This window comes from Oncorhynchus mykiss, chromosome 10, assembly GCF_057628025.1.
Source record: "Oncorhynchus mykiss isolate SJ-2025 chromosome 10, ASM5762802v1, whole genome shotgun sequence".
NCBI lineage: Eukaryota > Metazoa > Chordata > Actinopteri > Salmoniformes > Salmonidae > Oncorhynchus > Oncorhynchus mykiss.
In genome coordinates, this window is record NC_143031.1 from 34711222 (window position 1) to 34728756 (window position 17535).

Below are 17535 nucleotides of genomic sequence, written 5' to 3' on the forward strand. Positions count from 1 at the left end.
AGGTGTGGTTGAATTTATTCTGCCTTCTTATGGTCTCTGCCTTTTGGCTTACATATTAGTCGCAAGGCATATGAATTAACAGGTTGTAGAGCAAACAGCGCTTCTCTAGTGATTTTACCCATATACCGCTACTGCCGAGTAGGACTCTGCAATGAGGTGCTGTATGCACATCAGTTTCAGCGTGTTTTGGGAGTTGAGCAAGAGTCGACTCCAACCACAGGAGTCTGAGTCGACTCCAAAAATCCTGGAGTCATACACCACTATACAGTGCTTTAGGAAAGTATTCAAACCCCTTCCCTTTTCCACTTTGTTACGTTACAGCCTTATTCTAAAATGTATTACATTTTCCCCCATCAATCTAAACACAATACCCCATAATGACAAAGCGAAAACAGTTTTTTCGAAATTTTTGCAAATTAGGTATGCCCCTACAAGCTTGGCACACCTGTATTTAGGTTTCTCCCATTCTTCTCTGCAAGCTTTGTCAGGTTGGATGGGGAGCGTCGCTGCACAGCTATTTTCAGGTCTCTCCAGAGATGTTCGACCGGGTTCAAGTCTGGGCTCTGGCTGGGCTACTCAAAGACAATCAGAGACTTGTCCCGAAGCCACTCCTGCCTTGACTTGGCTGTGTGCTTAGGGTCGTTGTCCTGTTGGAAGGTGAACCTTCACCCCAGTCTGAGGTCCTGAGCGCTCTGGAGCAGGTTTTCATCAAGGATCTCTCTGTACTTTGCTCTGTTCATCTTTCTCTCAATCTGGACTAGTATCCCAGTCCCTGCCGCTGAAAACCATCCCCACAGCATGATGCTGCCACCACCATACTTCACCGTAGGGATGGTGCCAGGTTTCCTCCAGACGTGATGCTTGGCATTCAGGCCAAAGAGTTCAATCTTGGTTTCATCAGACCAGAGAATCTTGTTTCTCATGGTCTGAGAGTCCTTTAGGTGACTTTTGGCAAACTCCAAGCGGGCTGTCATGTGCCTTTTTACTGAGGCGTTGCTTCCGTCTGGCCACTCTACCATAAAGACCTGATTGGTGGAGTGCTGCAAAGATGGTTGTCCTTCTGGAAGGTTCCCCCATCTCCACAGAGGAACTCTGGAGCTCTGTCAGAGTGACCATCGGGTTCTTGGTCACCTCCCTAACCAAGGCCCTTCTCCCCCGATTGCTCAGTTTGGCCGGGCGGCCAGCTCTAGGAAGAGTTTTGGTGGTTCCAAACTTCTTACATTTAAGAATGATGGAGGCCACTGTGTTCTTGAGGACTTTCAATGCAGCAGACGTTTTTTGGCACCCTTCCCCAAATTTGTGTCTCAGCACAATCCTGTTTCAGAGCTCTATAGACAGAATTCCTTCAACCTCATGGCTTAGTTTTTGCTCTGACATGCACTATCAACTATGGGATCTTATATAGACAGGTGTGTGCCTTTCCAAATCATGTCCAATCAATTGAATTTACCACAGGTGGACTCAAGGCAAAGGGTGGCTACTTTGAAGAATCTCAAATATATTTTGTTTTAACACTTTTTTGGTTACATATGTGTTATTTTATAGTTTGATGTCTTCACTATTATTCTACAATGTAGAAAATAGTTAAAATAAAGAAAAACCCTTGAATGAGGAGGCGTTTTGACTGGTACTGTATATATAAACATACTTTTTTATCTAGCTGTGGACCCCCTGCAGTACCTCTGCGGACCTCCAGGGGTTGGTCCTGGTTATTTGTATATTGATCCTGATTATCCCTGCATTACAGAAACTCAAAATGTGCTGAAATGTTTTTATGCACATTCATAGACTTTCCTGAATGATTTCCCACATGACATAATATAATGACAATAGTGAAATGTAGGGGTAACTTTTTGATGTAGTAGATTTGTATTGGGTCACTCCGCCATATACAGAATAAACATTTGATACAAAAGTCCCTTGACGTTTTCAGGCAGTCAAGATCGGGGCTCACATCTGTACTGAGAGTAAGCCAGAGTCTGACTGATCAATGGTGTGTGTATGTACTGTATGTCCATATCAGATACGGATGGTATACGAGTCTGAATGGGTTACATAGCGGACCCAGCGTTGCGACGGTCCAGGCTGTATCGGGGACAGGCGGAGGAATCTAATTTGCAGTCCTGTGCAGGTGTACTTCGGCAGCTCAAAGCTCAGACTGACCGGTCCCACTTCCTGTAACGAGGCAGCGCTAAGGCCAGAGACCTCCAGCTGAATGTACAGAGAGAGAGGAAGTGGTCAGCAGGTTGGTCAATCATATACAAAGTTGTCTATCTACTATTAGGGGCATATAATGCACTTGCAAAGTTTCCACTAACGTACAAGACCAGTCAAAAGTTTGGACACACCTACTCATTCAAGGGTTTTTCTTTATTTTACTATTTTTTACATTGTAGAATAAATGTGAAGACATTAAAACTATGAAATAACACATATGGAATCATGTAGAAACCAAAAAAAGTGTAAAACAAATCTAAATATATTTTATATTTGAGATTCTTCAAAGTAGCCACCCTTTGCCTTGATGACAGCTTTGCACACACATGGTTCTCTCAACCAGCGCATGCATTTCAATTAAAAGGTATGCCTTGTTAAAAGTTAATTTGTGGAATTTCTTTCCTTCTTAATGCGTTTGAGCCAATCAGTTGTGTTGTGACAAGGTAGGGTTGGTATACAGAAGATAACCCTATTTTGTAAAAGACCAAGTCCATATTATAGCAAGAACAGCTCAAATAAGCAAAGAGAAACGACAGTCCATCGTTACTTTAAGACATCAATGTCAGTCAATCTGGAAAATTTCAATAACTTTCTTCAAGTGCAGTCGGAAAAACCATCAAGCGCTATGATAAAACTGGCTCTCATGAGGACCGCCACAGGAAAGGAAGACCCAGAGTTACCTCTGCTGCAGAGGATAAGTTAATTAGAGTTACCAGCCTCAAAAATGGCCAATTAACTGCACCTCAGATTGCAGACCAAATAAATGCTTCACAGAGTTCAAGTAACAGACATCTCAACATCAACTGTTCAGAGGAGACTGTGTGAATCAGGCCTTCATGGTCGAATTGCTGCAAAGAAACCACTACTAAAGGACACCAAGGGTAGCCTAGTGGTTAGAGCGTTGGACTAGTAACCGGAAGGTTGCAAGTTCAAACCCCTGAGCTGACAAGGTACAAATCTGTCGTTCTACTCCTGGCCGTCATTGAAAATAAGAATTTGTTCTTAACTGTCTTGCCTAGTTAAATAAAGGTAAAAAAAAAATAATTAAATAAGAAGAAGAGACTTGCTTGGGCCAAGAAACATGAGCCACATTAGACTGGTGGAAATCTGTCCTTTGGTCTGATGAGTCCAAATCTGAGATTTTTGGTTCTAACCGCTGTGTCTTTGTGAGACGTATGATCTCCACATGTGTGGTTCCCACTGTGAAGCATGGTGGAGGAGTGATGGTGTGGGGGTGCTTTGCTGGTGACATTGTGTGATTTATTTTGAATTCAAGGTACACTTAACCAGCATGGCTACCACAGCATTCTGCAGCGATACGCCATCTCATCTGGTTTGCTCTTAGTGGGACTATCATTTGTTTTTCAACAGGACAATGACCCAAAACACACCTCCAGGCTGTGCAAGGGCTATTTGACCAAGAAGGAGAGTGATGGAGTGCTGCATCAGATGACCTGGCCTCCACAATCACCCGACCTCAACCCAATTGAGATGGTTTGGGATGAGTTGAACCACAGAGTGAAGGAAAAGCAGCCAACAAGTGCTCAGGATGTGAAAACTCTCTCAAGACAGTTGGAAAAACATTCCTCATGAAGCAGGTTGAGAGAATGCCGAGTGTGCAAAGCTGTCAATAAAGCAAAGGGTGGCTACTTTGAAGGACCTCAAATGTAAAATAAAATATTTTGTTTCACACTTTTTTGGTTACTAAATGATTCCATATGTGTTATTTCATACCTTTGACGTCTTCACTATTATTATACAATGTAGAAAATAGTACAAATAAAGAAAAAACATATAGCTATGTCCAAACTTTTGAATGGTACTGCATGTGAACCATTCGATGCTGTCTGCATATGCATCATTGCTCTATGCGAAATGGCTCATGGATTTTGAGAACCTGATCTGCACCGAACAATCTGATCTACAGCAAACACGAGTGCAGAGAGGTGATTCTTCCTGATTGATAAGAAGTTCCTGATTTCCTGACATCATAATCATTGAAACTGGCCTATTATACCCTCACACTACCAGTATCTACTATTTCCATGTTTCCCATTGTTGTTCGGATATGTTTAGTCACCTTGAACAGGGCGGAGAGCTGTGCGCCCCCAGGGAAGCGAGGGATCTCCCAATGGACAGCCTTGTTTTTTGGCTGCAGCTCAGCACTCTGGTCTGGGCTGCTCAACTCCTGAGAGAGACTGGAGAACAAAGAGGGTGAGAAAAGAGAGAGGAGGGGGAGCTTGTTATGTAGTGTGTGGGGGGGTTACACATAGTGAGAGACAAAGCAAAAGATGGAGGGAACATGAGATAGAAAAAGGAGTTTCTTCTCACCGAAGCGAGCCCTTGGGTACCGGTATTGTAATAGAAACATTAATAGCAGCGCTGTAAGAGAAAAGAGATTGCCTCAGTGACAGAGGGACTTAAGTTGCAGCCCAGTCAGAGAAGGCAAGGACAATCACACTGACAGACTACACAATCATATGTTATTAAACTATTATAATCTGCATCATAAAACATGATAAAGTGTTCAATGACTACCACATATGCTCCATGCAAACTCTACATTCTCAACATACAGAAGATGCATATCAGCAAATAAGCATTTCCTGTTAATGGAGAACTGACCTCTTTGGGGGCAGGTCACACCGCAGCTTCAGGTACATCAACAACCTACAGGGGAAGAACAAGTGTGTGTTAAGGGTGGTGGTTGGGTTGTTTAAAGACTTGATTTCCCAACACTCAAGTTAGTAAAATGGGGAAGTTAAAATTACTGTCATCAAGAGTAAGGGAAATCTGTGTGTTCTACATATTTTGAGATGGTTCTGGTAAAGGGTTCTCTACCCAACATGAATGAACAGGGTTCTGTACCTGCCACCACTGTCCCTCTCTATAGAAGGGAATAGACGGAATGGAGGGGCTGTGGGTAGGTCATCACACAACTGGTATTGCATCACTGTTTGCTAGAGAAGGAAAATGTTTGTGAGACACTGTGAGAGAGAATACATTTGTTTATATAACAGTGAGATACACACAAACACTACAACAATACTTGTGTGATTTAGTCAATTCCATGAGCACCTCTCCTTGGCTTGGACACACTTTCAGAATTCTATAGGTGTCAAACTCATCCAGCCTGACAGCCTGGTGGAAGCTGCACTCATCCACACGAACAGCTGCCCCATAACCTGAGAGGAGAGAGGGTGGGGGAAGGGAAATTACATTTGGAATATTTGGCAGAATCCTCATTTGAATAAAAGCAGATAGCAGACTTTTGTGTAATGCCTTGATGTCAATGAGAGAGCTGAACGAGAATGTGTGCAAATATGAATCCATGGGAATTCAGCCCATAGTGACTGTGCTCTTCCACAACATGGATAAGAGTACAACTAAAGGTCAATAACATCCATTATGACAATCAATGCCGTGGCAGGGAATCATACATTTTAATACAATGGCCTCATATTAATCTTATGCAGGATTTTACAGGAAGTGTAGTAATCATCCAGGTCACACATACAGTCAGCACAGTGATTGCTGATCTTATAAAATTGACCAATATTGCCAGTGAAGGATGTAGTATTTGCAAAGGGATGGTACCAACCACTCAGCTGGGACTTTCCTATGCTGAACTCTTCATTCAGTCCAATCCGCATCTCTATCAACAGGGTGAGGAACAGAGTAGAGGGGGAAAGGGAGAGAAAGTGATGAGAATTTGACACAGAGGAATTTGGATTTGTACTTGCCCTCTATTTACCGTACCTACTCTGGCAGCTTATCATTCAAAATGAAGACTTGAAACACGAAAACTCACCTGAGCAACTTGGCATGTAACACTTCACTCTGATCTCTCCCTCAATGTCTGCCTTCATCAGAACTCCCTGGAGAACAGTGAGGGAATTAATTGCTTTGAGAGAGAGAAATGGAAAGGACAGAAAGTAAGTATAGGTTAAAGTGCAACTCTGCCCCTTTTCAAGCTCATATTCATGATCTCCAGCACCAAGCCAGAGATGTGAAAACAGTGCATTTCTACGCCTTGAAGAAAAAATATATAACATAATAGAATTATATAATAATAGAATTGGTTCTACCCAATGACCTCATCAGAAGTTACAACAGTGATTTTCAAACACTATGAGATGTGTGGTGACTTGGAGAACAAGAAACTCGTTACAGGTTTTGAAAATCACAATATTTTAAAACGTTTAATCCTACCCTGTGATATCACTAACTACGTTTCCCTCCACAGTTTTTGTGAGTATAGTCATATTGTGTAAAAAATGCAGACATAATTTTTTTGTTATTCTTCTGTTTTTTTGTGAGAAATGGAGGTTGAAACGCATTTATATGCAAATATTGACATAATAACCATCATATCGAAGTAAATTTAGTCATGCGATGATATGTGGTCCTACTGCGACTCTGGAAACCATGCAGTTTAGTAGGCTATCGATTACACCATGCCTGCTCCCGCTCTCCCTCTCTAGCGCTCGAGGGTGCCAGGCTGCCCTTCATTACGTACACCTGTCACCATCATTACACACATTTGGTAGAAACACACCACTGGTGGGAAAATGCACATATTTTCTTTATGCAGATTTTAGAATATTCACATGAAAATCTGTCGCCAATTGGATGGACACCTAGCTACAGAGCAGTGTTTTGTTAGGACCGTTCTTCTTATCCTCTTAACTACAGATCATAGAAATGTGCCATTTTCACATATGTAGAGAGACTTGACCTTTAAGGAAGAGATACTGATCATATGCATGGCTCCACCATGTAATCAGTGATACTTACATTGGCACCAATGACTACAGACATCCTTTCAATCACATCCACAAATATCTCGTTTTTGCTTCCCTGAAGACAGAAGGGAAAAAACAAGGTGTTGAATACATATATACAAAGAATTCATACATATCTGTACATCTTCATCGATCAACACACTAGCACCTAGGAATAGCCCATAACATCCAGCAGTAGACACAGTCTTTACCTGTTCTCCTTGACTTGACACGATGGGCCGTGTGGCAGCTGCACTGGGGGCCACTTTATTCTGCTGGGTGTCTGCTCCAAACTGACCAGGAGGGAAAAGAAAGTGGAATAAAAGAGCTGAGTAAGTAGGGCTCGACAAGTTAAGGTTAAAAAGCAGATAACCAGGAAATGTTAGCAAATGGGACCCAGTGCACTTATTTTCAGGGCAGCCCCAAGAGTCAGTGTGATTGTGACCATGCATTGGTGTCTTACCAGCCCCACGTTACTAAGGTCAAACAAGCTGAAGGGTTTGGAGCTGACCGCCTCAGTCTGGATGAAGTTCTTCAGGATATCAGTAGAGGTCGTCTGAATGTAACCAAAGTCCTAAAGGGGATCAAGTGAGAGAAAGGTGGGACGAGAGAGAGGGAGGAAAATAGATGACAGTGGGAATAAGGAGGAACGGAGATAGGCACGGATAACTAGGATCAAATATAGGGCCTTCAAAATGGCATAAATATAGATTCCAGAGGAGAGAGAATACTCACCACTACCTCATCCAACAGCTCATAAATGAGAGCAAAGTTCATCTGGACAGACTTCTCTGACAGACAACCACAGTAGTCCTTAACCAGGGCTGTTAATCTGTGACACACAGTAAGCAAAACATGAAATGCACGCACACACACACACACACACACACACACACACACAGTAGAGGCCAACCTGTAAATCAGGTTGTTGTGGAGAGACTGATGCACACCAAATAAGATTAAATACACAGAAAGCTACTTGTAGAATACATTCCTTACAGACACAATTACCTATTTAGGAACTCGATGATGGTGAAGGGAGAGGCATCAGCTTTCGTCGTGGCAACCCAATAGAGCCCTCCCTGTCTGATGTGAACAAAATGCAGCTCCTTGTGTTTCTGTGGGCAACCATGGAGGGAAATCACATTACTGTTTGAAACTATGATTATACCGTAATAAACGGCTGATCAAAACCCACACCATGCCTATTTGCCAAACCCTTCAACTTACCATTACAACTGGAGGCTGGCCACCAGTCAATGCAGTGACCATCTCATAGAATTTGTTGACAGCATCTTTTCCTGCTTCACCACGGACTGACAACTCTGGGTTAAGGCCATTCATTATTCACAGCATTTCCACTGACAACTCACTGGGAGAAATGCCTGAAGATTAAGGATATGTGTAAGAGGGAAAGGTAAGATATTATGAAGTAGGATACAGTCTTTGTAGATGAGGTGATCTCCTTTGGAGGACAATATGAACACCTGGGATATCATCTTACTAGAGGGAAATAAAAAAAACAATGCATGTTAGTCGGTAACATCAACCGAAGTTAGCTCCAACTAACATTATAACGACCATGACATCGACAAACCCACTGTGGGCACTGACTATCAAACATCAGCATTTCAAATGTTATTCAGTGTTTATGAGATTTACGTACCAGCAGCCAAATTACAATCTACTTAACGTTACTTGTCTAGGAATCGTGCCTCCAATCGTGTCTGCTTTCCTACAGGATGGTTGCTTAGCTACTTGATAATGCAAAATACCAAAATCCCTACGTTGACAGAAATGTAAACTCGAAGAAGATAGGTATCACATTATTCGTAACTAGCTGGCTAGCTAGCCATCGTTTATTTACGCGTCAATTCTTATTTGGTGTTTGTTGACTGGCAGCTAAATCAACCTCGAGTTTCACAGCGCCACCTAGGGAGATTATTTCAGTTCCTGCACTTTCAATTTCACAACAGCTAGAGTTGTATTTTTGTCTCATAGAATAGCTAGCTATATATTTTATTGGATCAATGCATTTACAGTAAATGTGTATATTTTATAAAGCTCCCAAATAATATACAATAAAGCTAAGTGTCATGAACGCGGTGAACCAGAGGGTGGCGGTACTATGCATATTGATTTTATCTTAGTACGGCTGTGCGGAAGTGGATGGGCGGGGTAAGGGTCAAACGTGAAAATGGCTTCTCCGAAAACTGTTCCTAAAGATGCACAGGTAGGAGTAAACCGTCTAAGGTACCATTTCTGAGGTGTCATAGTTTCATTAGTGTAGCTTCAGTGGTGATGAGTGTTTAGTTAGATATCTTTTATGACAGCTGAATTAAAGTTTCTAGTTTTTGCAGGATTGTGTCAAATTTCGCTAGCTAGTGAGCTCGCTAACGTTAGCTAACTACGGTAACTAGCTAGCTTGTTATTTATTTGTCAGCTAGCTAACGTTAGAACTAGAAGAACAGACGCTCTTCATTTTAAATGTGCATTTGTAGAGTAGCTGTCCAGCAATATAACTCCATATCATTCTAACGTTGTTTTTGTGTAATGGCATCTACTTGCCTATTGGGAATGGTAACTAATAGCTAGCTTGTTAGTTAGCAGGACAAGCTAACGTCAGCTGCTGACTGTTATTGTTGTAACTAGCTAGTGCAGTTGATGACAACACATGGAAATGTTACTCTACTTCATGTTTGTCCATGCAGCCACACAGCATACTGCATTTCTTGCTTATGTGCTCATATTTTTCCATTGCAAAGGTTATGATCCAAATCCTCAAAGACATGGGGATAACAGAGTATGAGCCCAGAGTTATTAATCAAATGCTGGAATTTACCTACAGTAAGTATACATTCAACTCTCTCAGGTTAGTTATGCTCAGTGTGCAATATTGCATGTTTAGTAGTTACAAGACACCAACGTATCAAGACAATGAACAGCTGTCCTTAAATATCATTTGATTTTACAGGATATGTGACAACTATTATTGAGGATGCCAAAATCTATGCAACACATGCCAAGAAGAACATTGTGGATGCTGACGACATAAGACTTGCAATCCAGTGTCGAATGGACCAGTCCTTCACCTCCCCACCACCACGAGATGTAAGATTTAAAACTAGTGCCAAGACAGACTTTACATTTTTTTCTGATGTTCATAAATGATCTAGACTAACTCCTGACAATGTTGTCTTTGTGCAGTTCCTGCTGGATGTAGCTAGGCAGAAGAACCAGACCCCTCTTCCCTTGATTAAGCCATACACTGGGCCACGCCTGCCCCCTGACCGTTACTGTCTTACTGCTCCTAACTACAGGCTTAAGTCCATACAGAAAAAGGTAGCCTTAAGTTCTGCTTTGCAGATTTTACTACACTTGCAATCAATGTTTATTGTATTCTATTCCAGTATGTTTTCTTTTGTGAATCCTTCTGACTGTTCCTCTTCTGTGCAGGTGTCCTCATCTGCAGGGAGAATAACAGTGCCTCGCCTCAGTATAGGAGCTGTGTCCAGCAGGCCCAGCACGCCTACCCTTGGTGAGGGACCCTTTTGTGCAATCTATGTTTTCACTCATACCTTGTAATAAAATTACATGTTTTTTTTTTAACACACTGCTCCAAGTCCTTATTTGACAATGGGATGTGGGTTTGCTTCCTGGTGTGCAGACCTGTTGCTACCATATCTGTTGTTTTTGTAATGAAACAGAAAATACATGTACTCCTTCCTTCCTGCATGTTTCCAGGCACTCCCTCGGTGCAGTCAGTCACAACCAAAGTGGGGACGCCAGTGTCACTGTCGGGGCAGCGCTTCAGCGTTCAGATCCCATCCTCACAGACTGCAGCCTCCAAGTCCTGTAAGACTAACCTTAATTTCACACTGCTAACTTGCTTCAGATTGCTGGTGAAGGAGTCTACTGTAATCTTGTAAATTGTATACTACGTATTTACATCATTAGAAAATGTCGCTGGAGGAAATGGTGGCCGGTTTACGAGCTCCTGACCAATTGTGTTTTTTGTTCGTTTATCTGCATTTGTAACTTGCTGCTACCGTCTCTTATGACCGAAAATAACTTCTAGACATCAGGACTGCAATTACTCGCCACGAACTAGCAGAATCATTTTTCTTCTTTCACAACTCTGACGAGCCCGAGGCGGAGGATATACAGCTCCCTCGGGAGCAGGCCCAGACCCCCGTGATCTGCGTGAAGAGGGGGTGGAGAAAGAGAGGCCGGAGAGCGGGCTGCCTTCTGAGAAGGCGATCGAATAAACCCCCACTTCCCTCAATTCTGCTAGCAAACATGCAATCTTTGGACAATAAAATCGACGAGTTACGGGGAAGATTAAACTACCAATGGGACATTAAAAAGAGTAACATCTTATGCTTCACGGAGTCGTGGCTGAACGACGTCAATATCAACATACAGCTGGCTGGTTATATAATGTACCGGCAGGATAGAACAGCGGCGCCTGGTAAAACAAGGGGCGACGGACTTTGTATTTTTGTAAATAACAGCTGGTGCACTATATCTAACGAAGTCTCGAGCTATTGCGTTCCTGAGGTTGAGTATATCATGATAAGCTGTAGATCACACTACCTACCAAGAGAGTTCTCATCTGTATTCTTCATAGCTCTTTTACATACCACTTCAGTCAGAGGTTGGCACTAAGATGGCATTGAATGAGCTGTATTCTGCCATAATCAAACAAGAAAACGCTCACCCAGAGGCTGCACTCCTAGTAGCCGGGGACTTTAATGCAGGGAAACTTAAATAAGATTGACCAAATTTCTATCAGCATGTTAAATGTGCAACCAGAGGGAAAATAACTATGGACGACCTACAGTTGAATTCGGAAGTTTACAAACACTTAGGTTGGAGTCATTAAAACTTGTTTTTCAACCACTCCACAAATTTCTCGTTAACAAACTATAGTTTTGGCATGTCGGTTAGTTTCCACAAGTCTGGTTCATCCTTAGGAGCAATTTCCAAATGCCCGAAGGTACCACGTTCATCTGTAAAAACAATAGTACGCAACACCATGGGACCACGCAGCCGCCATACTGCTCAGGAAGGAGACACATTCTGTCTCCTAGAGATAAACGTACTTTGGTGCGAAAAGTACAAATCAATCCCAGAGCAACAGCAAAGGACCTTGTGAAGATGCTGGAGGAAACCGGTACAAAAGTATCTATATCCACAGTACAACGAGTCCTATATCAACACAACCTGAAAGGCTGCTTAGCAAGGAAGAAGCCACTGCTCCAAAATCGCCATAAAAAAGCCAGACTACGGTTTGCAACTGCACATGGGGACAAAGATTGTACTTTTTGGAGAAATGTCCTCTGGTCTGATGAAACAAAAATATAACTGTTTGGCCATAATGACCATTGTTATGTTTGTAGGAAAAAGGGGGAGGCTTGCAAACCAAGAACACCATCCCAGCCGTGAAGCACGGGGGTGGCAGCATCATGTTGTGGGGTGCTTTGCTGCAGGAGAGACTGGTGCACTTCACAAAATAGATGGCATCATGAGGTGGGGAAATTATGTGGATGTATTGAAGCAACATCTCAAGACATCAGTTAAAGCTTGGTCGCAAATGGGTCTTCCAAATGGACAATAACCCAAGCATACTTCCAAAGTTGTGTCAAAATGGCGTAAGGACAACAAAGTCAAGGTATTGGAGTGGCCATCACAAAGCCCTGACCTCGCCCTGACCTCAATCCTATAGAAAATGTGTGGGCAGAACTGAAAAAGCGTGTGCGAGCAAGGAGGCCTACAAACCTGACTTGGTTACACCAGCTCTGTCAGGAGGAATTTGCCAAAATTCACCCAACTTATTGTGGGGAGCTTGTGGAAAGCCACCTGAAACGTTTGACCCAAGTTAAGCAATTTGAAAGCAATGCTACCAAATACTAATTGAGTTTATGTAAACTTCTGACCCATGGAGAATGTGATGAAAGAAATAAAAGCTGAAATAAATAATTCTCTATTATTATTATTCTGACATTTCACATTTTTAAAATTAAGTTGTGATCCTTACTGACCTAAGACAGGGAATTTTTTACTAGGATTAAATGTCATGAATTCTGAAACTGAGTTTAAATGTATTTGGCTAAGGTGTATGTAAACATCCGACTTCAACTGTGTACTCCACACACAGAGATGCATACAAAGCTCTCCCTCGCCCTCCATTTGGCAAATCTGACCATAATTCCTGATTCCTGCTTACAAGCTAAAATTAAAGCAGGAACCACCAGATCAATAAAAAAGTCAGATGAAGCAGATGCTAAGCTACTGGACTGTTTTGCTAGCACTGACTGGAATATGTTCTGGGATTCTTCCAATGGCATTGAGGAGTACACCGCATCTGTCATTGGCTTCATCAATAAGTGCATTGATGACTTCGCCCCCATAGTGACTGTACGTACATACCCCAACTAGAAGCCATGGATTACAGGCAGCATCCGCATTGAGCTAAAGGCTAGAGCTGCCACTTTCAAGGAGTGGAACTCTAACCCGGAAGCTTATAAGAAATTCCGCTATGCCCTCCGGCGAAGCATCAATACAGGACTAAGATCGAGTCGTACTACACCGGCTCTGACGCTCGTCGGATGTCGTCGGATGTCTACCAGCCTACCAGATGAGCTAAACTACTTCTATGCTCGCTTCGAGGCAAATAACACTTAAACTTGCATGAGAGCATCAGCTGTACCGGAAGACTGTGTGATCGCGCTCTCCGCTGCCGATGTGAGTAACACAGGTCAACATTCACAAGGCCACAGGGCCAGATGGATTACCAGAACGTGTACTGCGAGCATGCACTGACCAACTTGCAAGTTTCACTGACATTTTCAACCTCTCCCTGTCCGAGTCTGTCATACCTACAGTGGGGCAAAAAAAGTATTTAGTCAGCCACCAATTGTGCAAGTTCTCCCACTTAAAAATATGAGAGAGGCCTGTAATTTTCATCATAGGTACACTTCAACTATGATAGACAAAATGAGAAAAAAAATCCAGAAAATCACATTGTAGGATTTTTTTATGAAATTTATTTGCAAATTATGGTGGAAAATAAGTATTTGGTCACCTACAAACAAGCAACATTTCTGGCTCTCACAGACCTGTAACTTCTTCTTTAAGAGGCTCCTCTGTCCTCCACTCGTTACCTGTATTAATGGCACCTGTTTGAACTGGTTATTGAGATAAACTTTTGTTATTGACCAAATACTTATTTTCCACCATAATTTGCAAATAAATTCATTAAAAATCCTACAATGTGAGTTTTCTGGATTTTTTTTTCTCATTTTGTCTGTCATAGTTGAAGTGTACCTATGATAATTACAGGCCTCATCTTTTTAAGTGGGAGAACTTGCACAATTGGTGGCTGACTAAATACTTTTTTGCCTCACTGTATATGTTTTAAGCAGACCACCATAGTGACTGTGCCCAAGAAGGTCAGAGACCTGGCAGTGTGGTGCCAGGACACCAACCTCTCCCTCATCGTGGGCAAGACAAAGGAGCTTATTGTAGACTACAGGAAACGGAGGCCCGAACACACCCGCATTTACGTCAGGGCTGTAGTGGAGAAGGTCAAGAGCTTAAAGTTCCTGTGTTCACATCACTAATGACCTATCGTAGTCCAAGCACACCAACACAGTCATGAAGAGGGCACGACAATGCCTCTTTCACCCTTAGGAGGCTGAAAAGATTTGTCATGGGCCCTCGGATCCTCAAAGTTCTACAGCTGCACCATTGAGAGTATCTTCAATTGCTGCAGCACAGCTTGGTATGGCAACTGTTCAGCATCCGACCACAAGGCACTACAGAGGGTAGTTCATACGGCCCAGTACATCACTGGGGCCGAATTCCCTACCATCCAGGACTTCTATACCAGGCAGTGTCAGAAGGCACTGAAAATTATTTACATTGACCTCCCATTTATTTATTTATTTATCTTAATTTAATAGTTTTGCACTGACTCCCTTGACTGGCACACTCACTAGACTCTATCCACACACATACACACACACACACTACACTGACACTCCAACACACACGGTACATACAAACACATATGCTTATTGATGCCACACACGGACACACTTTCACATACGCTGCTGCTACTCTGTTCTATATCCTGATTACCTAGTCACTTTTACCCCTACCCCTTGATACAAGTCTCTCAGACGCTTCAATTCAGTTGTTTATTCACTTAATAAAATGTGCATTTTAAATGTTAATTTTAAATGTTCATAATAAATCCTGATATTATTGTCTTTTGTTTTCCGACAGCCACACCATCCACTCCAATGGTTCAAAATGTCCTCATCAACCCCTCCCTGATCGGATCCAAAAAGATCCTCATCACCACCAACATGGTGTCACAGAACTCGGCCAGCGAATCGCTGAAGAGGAAGCATGAAGACGACGATGACTATGATGCATTATGACCTCATGTATAATCTGATAAAGGAGTCCGCTAGATGAAATCAAGAGTGTGCTGTAAATATAGTAGAAGGTAGTTTTGAGGTTAGCCAGCCAGCCTACAATTCCCCCATCATTGTTGTGGACATTTAGTAAGTGTAGTGTCATGCCTGTTTGCCACTAATTTTTGTATATAAAAATAAAAAAAGTGTGAATAAATGTAGTCTATGAAATTTATTTTATGGAACACTAGTTGGACACATTACCACAGTGCAGGATTTAGCTTGGAACTAAGTTTTAAAACAAATATAAAGCTTGAAACTTCTAATGGTACTTCAAATGCAGAAAGCAAGATATGAGTGAATACAATAGGATTTTTACACTTCAGTCTGGGAATAGTTTAGAGGACTTGTTCCACTCAGTTGATAATAGAGGGAGATGTCAATCTGATGACTCCATGATCTGATTATTTTTATTGGGAATATACACTTGAATATCAAAGCAGTAGACTAGCGCACTTTTTGTCATTGTCCTGAGATGAACAGTAAGAAACTGATGGTCCTGTCAAAACTTCCCCAGCTACTACAGCAATCAGATATTGCACATTAATAACGGAGTAACATAAGTATAGATGTACATTAGGACATATGGGTTTAAATTCTTCTTAACTGGATTAGTGATGGATGTATGGTCCAAGAAACGGACCAAATCAAAGTTTATTGGTCGCGCACACAGTTCTCCTTTTCCCAGTCTCTAATCCCCATGTCTCAAGCTGACCACCATCATTCCTGTTCCCAAGAAATCTAAGACTACCTGCCACAATGATTACCACCCTGTAGCACTCACATGTAAGCATGAAGTCATTTGAAAGGCTGGTTATGACACACATAAACTCCAACATCCCAGACACCCTAGACCAGGGATCATCAACTAGATTCAGTCACGGGCCAATTTTTTTATTGAGTGGATGTTCAGGGGACTGGAACATAATTGCAAATAATATGTACTGCAAATGAACTGCAGGAAGCCCAAACAGATCTATTTGACTGAAACATAATTTCTTGCTTACTGTATAGGATCACATACACTGAGTGTAAAAAACCTTAGTAACACCTTCCTAATGTTGAGTTGCAACCCCCTTTGCGCTCAGAACAGCCAGAATTCATCAAGGCATGGACTCTACAAGGTGTCGAAAGCATCCAACAGGGATGTTGACCCATGTTAACTCCAATGCCTCTCACAGTTGGCTGGATGTCCTTTGGGTGGTGGACCATTCTTGATACACACAGGAAACTGTTGAGTGTGAAAAACCCAGCAGCGCTACAGTTCTTGTTACACTCAAACTGGTGCGCCTGGCACCTACTACCATATCCCATTCAAAGGCACTTAAATATGTTGTCTTGCCCCTTCAACCTCTGAATGGCACACATACACATTCAAAGTCTCAATAATCTCAAGGTTAAAAAATCCTTCTTTAACCTGTCACCTCTCTACACTGATTGAAGTGTATTTAACAGGCGACATCAATAAGGGATCATAGGTTTCACTTGGATTCATCTGGTCAGTCTGTCAATGAAAGAGCAGGTGTTCCTAATGTTTTGTACACTCAGTGTATATCTCTGTTAGCATGGGAATACTTTGGAACAGATTAAAAAAGTAAAATCCTAATTGTTTGAAAGGAAACTTGGGGGGCTAAATAAAATCACCCATGGGCCACCAGTTGGGGAATCCTGACCTAGACCCACTGCAATTTGCATACCGCCCCAACAGATCCGTAGACTATGAAATCTCGATTGCACTCAACACTAACCTCACCCACCTAGATAAGAGGAATACCTACAGTGCATTCGGAAAGTATTCAGACCCCTTGACTTTTTCCACATTGTGTTAGGTTACAGCCTTATTCTAAAATTGATTAAATACTTTTTTCCCCCTCATCAATCTACACACAATAACCCATAATGACAAAGCAAAACAAATAACGGAAATATCTCATTTACATAAGTATTCAGACCATTTACTCAGTACTTTGTTGAAGCACCTTTGGCAGTGATTACAGGCTTGAGTCTTCTTGGGTATGACGCTACAAGGTTGGCACACCTGTATTTGG

At 42.1% G+C, this 17535-nt stretch overlaps 2 protein-coding genes across 5 annotated transcripts; one reads left to right on the forward strand and one right to left on the reverse strand.

Annotated features, from left to right (window-relative positions):
* Nucleotides 1–1850: 1850 nt before the first annotated feature.
* On the reverse strand, nt 1851–9160 carry ap4m1 (adaptor related protein complex 4 subunit mu 1). Its single transcript, XM_021618172.3, has 16 exons — nt 8668–9160; nt 8443–8504; nt 8232–8317; nt 8013–8119; nt 7737–7833; nt 7465–7575; nt 7214–7294; nt 7015–7077; nt 6029–6095; nt 5819–5872; nt 5296–5402; nt 5086–5177; nt 4843–4887; nt 4549–4599; nt 4298–4415; nt 1851–2211 (listed from the first exon to the last, which is right to left on the reverse strand). Exons 2-16 carry the CDS (start codon nt 8498–8500, stop codon nt 2020–2022), a joined length of 1329 nt encoding a protein of 442 aa, XP_021473847.3. The 5' UTR covers nt 8501–8504; nt 8668–9160; the 3' UTR covers nt 1851–2019.
* taf9 (TAF9 RNA polymerase II, TATA box binding protein (TBP)-associated factor) lies at nt 8754–15644 on the forward strand. Of its 4 annotated transcripts, none has more exons than XM_021618175.3 (7): nt 8754–9234; nt 9767–9848; nt 9976–10112; nt 10209–10343; nt 10458–10539; nt 10746–10856; nt 15294–15644. In XM_021618175.3, exons 1-7 carry the CDS (start codon nt 9199–9201, stop codon nt 15449–15451), a joined length of 741 nt encoding a protein of 246 aa, XP_021473850.1. In that variant the 5' UTR covers nt 8754–9198; the 3' UTR covers nt 15452–15644. The 4 variants fall into 4 exon arrangements, with proteins under 4 accessions (XP_021473850.1, XP_090042561.1, XP_021473851.1 ...); XM_090186435.1 differs by having other exon boundaries at nt 9104–9234; nt 9767–9873; XM_021618176.3 differs by having other exon boundaries at nt 9159–9254.
* The last annotated feature ends 1891 nt before the right edge of the window (nt 15645–17535 follow it).

What these genes read in the sequence shown, in the direction of transcription:
- ap4m1 (XM_021618172.3), bottom strand. Translation starts at nt 8,500, where the DNA reads ATGATATCCCAGGTGTTCATATTGTCCTCCAAAGGAGATCACCTCATC. An exon ending in AGGAAAGTCCCAGCTGAGTG is followed by an intron (nt 5,403 to 5,818) that starts GTTGGTACCATC and finishes CTCTCCTCTCAG; the next exon opens with GTTATGGGGCAGCTGTTCGT. An exon ending in GTACCCAAGGGCTCGCTTCG is followed by an intron (nt 4,416 to 4,548) that starts GTGAGAAGAAAC and finishes TTTGTTCTCCAG; the next exon opens with TCTCTCTCAGGAGTTGAGCA.
- taf9 (XM_021618175.3), top strand. Translation starts at nt 9,199, where the DNA reads ATGGCTTCTCCGAAAACTGTTCCTAAAGATGCACAG. An exon ending in AATGCTGGAATTTACCTACA is followed by an intron (nt 9,849 to 9,975) that starts GTAAGTATACAT and finishes TTGATTTTACAG; the next exon opens with GATATGTGACAACTATTATT. An exon ending in TTAAGTCCATACAGAAAAAG is followed by an intron (nt 10,344 to 10,457) that starts GTAGCCTTAAGT and finishes TCTTCTGTGCAG; the next exon opens with GTGTCCTCATCTGCAGGGAG.